Here is a 7,197-nt window from a genome sequence, read left to right on the forward strand (position 1 = left end):
TCTATATTCCGGCAGCACCCCCCTCTACTGCCCACCCTGTCTGTGCCCAGTCACTTGCATGGTACTTACAACTTTACATTGTGCTCTTGCATGCTTCACGCACTGTAGGGCAGGGCCAGTATCTGGTGCAGGTGCTGGGACACAGGGTTCCTGGCCTCACAGCATTGCCACAACCATGTGATAGCAGCCGTCTCGTGCGGAACCTGTGGTCTCTGAGGCCTGCCTGCCCCTCTGGTAATAGGCCCCTGCTGGCCCTGTGAGGGACAGCTCGCCCCTGACACACTGGTTTGGTTTTGATGTACGATGATGGACTTTATCCACTTTAATAGCATTCCATTTCAGCTGGTCTTTTGAATCATGTCCTTGTCATTGCCCTGTAAGTTATTAGACTCCAAAAAACTCGAACCCATGGAGACAAGTTAATTCCGACTCGTCGTGACCACAGAAGACAGGCTAGAGTTGCCTTTTGGGTGTCTGAGACTGTTACTGTTTATGGAATTAGAAATCATCTTCTTTCTCTTGAGGAACAGCTGTGCCTTTCAACTACTGACCTTGCAGTTAGCAGCCTAACTTGGAACCACTGCACCACCAGGGCTTCTAAGTTCCTAGAGACCCACTCTGCTAACCAGCTTGACTCCAGTATTGATCCAGGCCCGTGCACAGCCCACTGCAGGCGGACCGAACTGCCCCGTCGGGTTCCAAGGCTCTCATCCTTACAGGGCCAGACTGCCGCAGCTTCCTCTTGCACTGTTACTGGTGGGTTCCAACCACAGACCTTTGGTTAGTGGCCGGCACATGCTCACTGAGCCAGCAGAGCTCCTTCCAGCACATTAGGCTCCCAGTAGTTACTGGTGAGTTGCTGAAGTCATATCGAGTCTGCTTGTCTGTATCATTGATTTTCTTTCTCTTTGTTCAACAGTGTGATTGGCATTTAATTCACATATCACACCATTTGATAGTTCAATCATGACAAGAAGAGTTGTACCATCATTAATTACCACAATCAGTTTTAGAACATCCCCGGTTAAATCCCTTTTAAATTGAGTTGTGCAATCAGTGTCAGTTCTGGAGAGTGCTCCTCCACCCCCCAATACATGACTTGCTCCCTCCATGGTCCTTTTGCGATGCTTAGGGGAGATGATGCTCTCAGTGGGGCAGCACAGTTGCCAAACTGGCTCATGGGCTGCTTCACCTGCTGCTTTTCCAAGGGGCACAGCCAGGGCTGTGTGAAGTGAGGGCCTTAAGTAGGTGTGTGTGTGTGTGTGTTATGATCCAATGCAGTTTTTCAACTAAAAATTGAATATCTGCATGTATATGTTTGAGATCATCTTTCCACTTGTAGGGAATTTCCCACCTGCCTGCCATTGGTCCGGATGGCGGAGAACATAGATGGGGCTGGTGGGAGGAGCCAGCATTCAGGCTGCTGGGACAGTTGGGAACTGTGAGCTGAGCACTGCGCCCTAGAGTCCCCGGGTGAAAGATGCTCTGCCAACGGATTTAGGGACAGTTAGGCAGTGCCTACTTTTGGTCCTTGGACAGCACCACCTGGGGGTCAGTGCCTCCCTGGTTGGCTTCACTTGGGTTCTGGCCCTGTAGCCCATTGCATGCTGGGGGGCGGGGCCATATTTTCTGAAAGTATGTAGCTCTGTATATCTTGTGCTCAGTGACTCTTTCTGATTTTTTTACAGTATATTTTTGGAGACTTTAGTCCCGATGAGTTCAATCAGTTCTTCGTGACACCTCGTTCTTCAGTAGAGGTAAGACGACACTTTGAGTTGATGTGTGAGTGAAATGCACCGTTGTTTGTTTCAGCATCCTTTTTTGAAATCCATGTTTGGTATTGAGGAGCCCCAGCATGCAGGGAAGTGAGAGAGGAAGATTTTCTTGGCAGACCCTTTTCCTTGTTGCTCTCTTGCACTTTATCTGCTGAGCAGCGTTGAGTGAACACCCCCCAGCCGGGCTGTCCATGTCACTGCCTCAGCATGCTGGTGTCCTACTCTCTCGACATGCTCCCCTTTCCCCCAGATGCCCAATGAGTGCCCAGTCAGGGAGAGCACTCTGTCCCTGGCAGTGCTGAGTGATAATGGAGTCACGTGGTTTTCGTGGGCGATTCCTGATGGCCGCCAGCGGCGTCAGGACCGTAGGGTCAGTGTGCAGATTGGCTCTGGACGTGCTGGCTGTGACGCTGAGGCGCTGAGCCCCCAGCCCACTCTCCTCGCTGGCCAGGGCTGGGGTCCTTCTTGTGGGTCTTACAAGCATCTCTCTTCCCAGCACACAGACGTTTTTATGCACTACCTCACACTCCAGAAGAGTACATTTCTAACGTTAATGTCAACTATATCAGCCTTTTTTTACTTTTGTTGTTTTTTGGGCTCTTAAAAATATTTTAAATGCAATTCTTCCCCATTCTAAAGTCCTTTGCCTATTTTCTTTCACGTTTAAGGTTTTTGCTTTCACACTTGGTATGTAGTACACCTGGCAGGGCGATATAGGTTGTGTGTGTTGGATATGGGGCAGCCCTTCTCCCAGACCCCCTCCCCTCCAGGGCATGGCTCAGGAGAGCTCTGTCCTTGGTCACATGGGCCAAATCTGCTTCTCATCCCCCTTCTCTGTGTCTCTTGTGTTGCCCCCCTTCTACACCCCAGTGGACAGAGTACTGGCTGGAGCTGAGGGTCACGCTTGCTGGGGACACAACCTTTCTCGTTGGTCCTGTGATCCTTGTCCTCCTCCATCCTTTAATCCTGTCTTTTGGGTCTTAATAATCAGTGTGTTCGGTTATGTGAAAAACTACTGAAGTTTTCATTGGGCCCCGTGAGAATTAAGGACTAATTTGTGGGGACATCAGCATCTGTGTGGGTGTGGACTTACCATTTATCCAGGGCTTTTCTTAGTGCTCTCTTTGTGTTTTAATTCAGGAACTAATAAAGCCATGGGGGTGGGGCGCATGTTCAACGTCTTTATATACAAACCCTGCAAAATGCCCTGAAGCAGGTAAAAGAGGGAGAGAGAGAATGGCCTATGAAGTAAAATTTAGTTAACTTTTAATAAAACCTAATGCCTCTATATACTGTGCATGTACAGACACAGTGGGGTGGGGGTGGGCTGAGGAAGTGGATCTTTTAGAGGAGAAGCATCAAAGGGTCAAGATTGGATCTGGCTGGGCCCACTTTTCACCCCTTCATCTGGGATTCTTGAGGTCTAAAACTTAGAGCTTCGGAGGTAAGATATTTTTATTAGGAAACTAAAAACTTCAACTCTTATTCTACGGAATTGCACAGAAATATTTTATTGCCCTAAGAAACACAGTGTATTAATTTGAATTTCCCTTTTTACTTTGGTTAGATAGATCCCTGGCGTGCTTAAAATCATTAACAGTTAACACCAGTACACGCAACACGATGGGAGGAGAGGGGACGTAATGGAATGTACTCATTTTCTGAAACAAACCCTGGTTCCTTCCCCTAAACTTGAAAGAGTAAAAAACTAAAACTTGGGGTATCTACTTAACGTAAATGCTTTCAACACATGCTCATGTTGTCAGCTGACCTGCACTGGAACGAGTTCCCAGGAGCTTCTAGTGTCTGAGTAGGGCAGGGGAGGGGCAGCAGAGAGGGTTGGCTTGGAGGAGTTTGTCCTTTGGCACGTGCTGTGACATCAGCGGCAGCTCTTTTATAAGACTGTTTGTTAATGTCTGTGACACAAAGCTGCTTGACTCAGAGAAGGCATAGTTATAATGATTTTGTATAAAGTGATTTAGGGCCTTCCAATTTTATCATTTTCTGTCTCCAGGGGGCACCCAGGAGTCACAGTGAAGCCCTGTGTTGGTGTCCCCTGGAAACTGCTGAGGGACGTGGGCCACACTCACTTCCTTAGGCCCCTGGTGCTGCTGTGTAGTGGTGACTGCTGGTGGCAGCTGTTGGGTGGCCTGTGCACATACATCAAAGGTCTTGGTTGCTGCCCAGGAAGCAGGCCTCCAGTGCCCCCAGTGAGAGAGGGTCAGCTCTCCAGTCCGGAAGGCTTCCCAGTTTTCTTCCTTCCTTTCATTTTAACAGTTTTATTGACACTTGATCCACTTAACATAAAATTCAATAGTTCAATCATATAAAGAAGAATTGAACAATCATTACCACAATCTAACCTGGTTTTCTTAGCTTCCTGTCTGTCACCGATTCTGTGGGAGAGCATCCCCCCATAACTTGAACTTGTCTCTTCTGCGTTAGGGGGCATGAATTACCCCTGCCTCAGCAAGCTTTCTCACCCTGCATCTGGCCTCGGAGCCAGCCCTACCCCCGTGACTATTTTGGAAAAGCAGGAAGTCCATGACCTTGGGCACTTGCCATTTTGCCTTTCTCCTCCCCAAAAAGGAATGTGATTTCGGCATTCACTCAGTTCGCAGTGGACCAGGGTCCCTAGCCATTTCTTCCCAGCAGGCTTTGCTCCATTATGGTAGTAGACCCCACCCACACCACAGGGCCTGGGCTGCAGTTGTGGGCTGGGGAGCCCGAGCCCCCCGCTGAGTCACGCGTGGGACAGTAGAGTCTGTCACTTAAAGCGAGTCCTTCATGTCCCTGTGTGGGAAAAGGGTGGTGACGAGCATTTTCTTGTAGCTGCTTTGTGTGTCCACTGGAGGCCAGTGTGACACTTTGTGTGTGTGCCTATTGGATCTGTTTAATAAGGGAAATATTTCAAAGCAGTCCCATCATGTGTTGTTGTTTTCTTTTTTCCCCTTAAGTGAGCATTTTCTCTGGACTGTGTGTGACTTTGGTAAGAGTGATGGCACGTGGTGTGTGGGGATAAAGAAATCATTGAGCAGAGTGCTTCCTTGCTGGGGGAGGTGTCTGGGTGTCAGCCTTTTGTTGAATTAAACTTTGTTTCCCACCCCTATGCAGCTCCCCCCATACAGTGGAGTCCTGCACGGTCCCCACCCTGAAGAGGAAAGCCCCGAAGGTAAGCTGGCCCTAACTCCTGTCCCAGCAGCGAATTCTGCCATGTGAGTTGGTGGGCAGCCACTGGGGACACTGCCTGCCATGTGCTGCTGTTCATCCCGCCTCTTCCTAGACCAGGACTTCCAAAGGTCCTTTCACGTCACGTGACGTGAGAAAAAAATCCCAGCTGAAGGCCAGCTCCCAGTGCAAGAATGCCCAGACTCACATGTTCACAGTTGGCTGCCAAGCCCTAACTACCTCATCACACATGCTCCCTACCTTCCAAGGCCCCACCCAGTGCAGAGATGTGAAGAATGTGCACCAGAGAGTGGGTGACTTCTGTGTGGTGCTTGTTGGGGGAAGACATGGTTGAAGGGTCTCAAGGCGAGATTTAGAAGACTCAGCCAAGAGCAGTCCCACGCAGATTTGTTTCTTATGACTGTGCTTATCTTCCCTCCTTGGAGAAGTTCACGGGGGTAAGATGCCTGTGTGGTTTCTGGCTGGTGTCTGTGCTTAAAGCATCAGTTCAGAAGGGGGTACAGCATGACACCCTGAGAAGCTTCCTCCATTGTGCCCACCTCACATTAGATCTTTGAACTTGGTAAAGACTTGTTGGCACTGGTCAGGATGCTGTGTGTATAACTATCCTTAAAAGCATTTTAATTTCACATTGGTCATGCATTTGTGGTAGACAGAAGGACATAGGAGGGGGTACCCCTAAAAAACTGGAATTTTCCCCCTAAAACCTATGTTTTTAAATTTTCTTACAAAACAACCTTATTTCCTTCAAAGTACACACCATTACACTTAGTACATTTGTCAAATCTGTGATTCCATTCTTGGAAACATTCAAACTCAATCTGTTTGGATGGCTGACAGCACCTCCCTCATTTTTTCCTTCACCTCTTCTATGTCAAATCACTGTCCATTCATGTCCCTCTTCATTTATGGAAACAAAAAGGAGTCACAGAGTGGGGTGAGATGAGTAAGGTGTGGGGGGCAAGAGAGGCATGCTGTGTTTTGGGGGTTTTTTTTTTGCCAAAAACTGTCACACTGAGTTGGCTGCGTGAGCAGATCCACTATCCGCCACAAATCAGTCCTGTTTTGGTTGTACACTGATAAACACAATGCTTTCAGAACCTCTAAACCAAAAGCTTGACTCACAGTCTGACCTTGGAACGACCTCCAAATGCACTGCAAGTTGACATTTTCTTCTTTGTCACTCAATATTTCCCCTTTTTTGAAAGGAGAAACCCACTTGAATACTGTTTCTTCCATATGTTGTCCTTCTAAGTTGTGTTCAAGATCAGAACCGTTTCTGTGGTGTTTTTCCTGAGCAGGAAACATTTCACACCACACGCTGTTCTCTTAGGTGGGCCGTCACAAAAAACCAGGTTCAAGTGAAACTGCTTTTACGAAAAACTTCACTGTGACCAGAGAGAACCTTCCCAGGCGATGCCACTGGGTGCACTGACTCAGCAAGTTGCTGGCTGCTCACCTAGTGGGAAAAATGTGTACCTGGATTTTTGGGGTGCCCCTGGAATAATGAAAGTGTACCTCTAGTATATTCTGACCTGAAATATGGAGGATTGTGGGAGCTTTTAGATCTATGAAGTACCGTATACACTCGAGTATAAGCTGACCTGAATATCAGCCGAGGCTCCTAATTTTACCACAAAAACTGCATTAAAAATGAGCTTATACACTCAGCTTATACATGAGTATATATGCTAGCATCGTAGATTTCTTACATTAAGTAGAATTCAAATTTCAGTCATCAAGTTATGGTTTATTGAAAACAAAAAATAAAAAGCGAGTTCACAATGCAGATATTACCAGATTTTGTTTTTTAAATAAAACTCATGTCAGTGATAGGATATAATTAATTTATTTATTTTGAAGACAAAATTTTTTATCAATACAGATTATTAAAAAAGCAATGTTACAGTTTTAAATAAATACAACAGCGAGGATTCATAAGTTCTACAGTCATTGTGATTTTTAACTTTCTAATTTCACTTGTTAGCATACATATTCCCTGGACTCAGGCATAAAGTAAACCAGTCAAGGCAGAATCCATGAAAAAAGGGGCTTTTTTTAAACATGCAGAAATACTGTGTTCTTTTTAGTATTAGTTCATCCTAATATTTCCTTCTGAAAATTTCTGGAGCTACTCAGAACATGGGAGATGGGTGTGGGATTGTTTTTCATAGCCTCAGATTAAATAGGATTGTAGAGTTACTGTTTTATTCTCAGCAAAGTATCCCCCCCC

General features: G+C 46.7%; 1 protein-coding gene across 2 annotated transcripts in view; it reads left to right on the forward strand.

Moving 5' to 3' along the window:
* The window catches only part of USP10 (ubiquitin specific peptidase 10), a 46,228-nt gene that overhangs the window by 21,794 nt on the left and 17,237 nt on the right, over positions 1-7,197 (forward strand). For both annotated transcript variants that reach the window (XM_045293624.1, XM_045293623.1), the window contains exons 2-3: positions 1,689-1,757; positions 4,890-4,947. In XM_045293624.1, coding sequence (XP_045149559.1) covers positions 1,689-1,757; positions 4,890-4,947 — 127 coding nt within the window. The remainder of the gene's footprint in view (positions 1-1,688; positions 1,758-4,889; positions 4,948-7,197) is intronic.

Source organism: Echinops telfairi, unplaced genomic scaffold (assembly GCF_000313985.2).
Source record: "Echinops telfairi isolate 266 unplaced genomic scaffold, ASM31398v2 ScPeMD7_2291;HRSCAF=2852, whole genome shotgun sequence".
Classification (NCBI taxonomy): domain Eukaryota; kingdom Metazoa; phylum Chordata; class Mammalia; order Afrosoricida; family Tenrecidae; genus Echinops; species Echinops telfairi.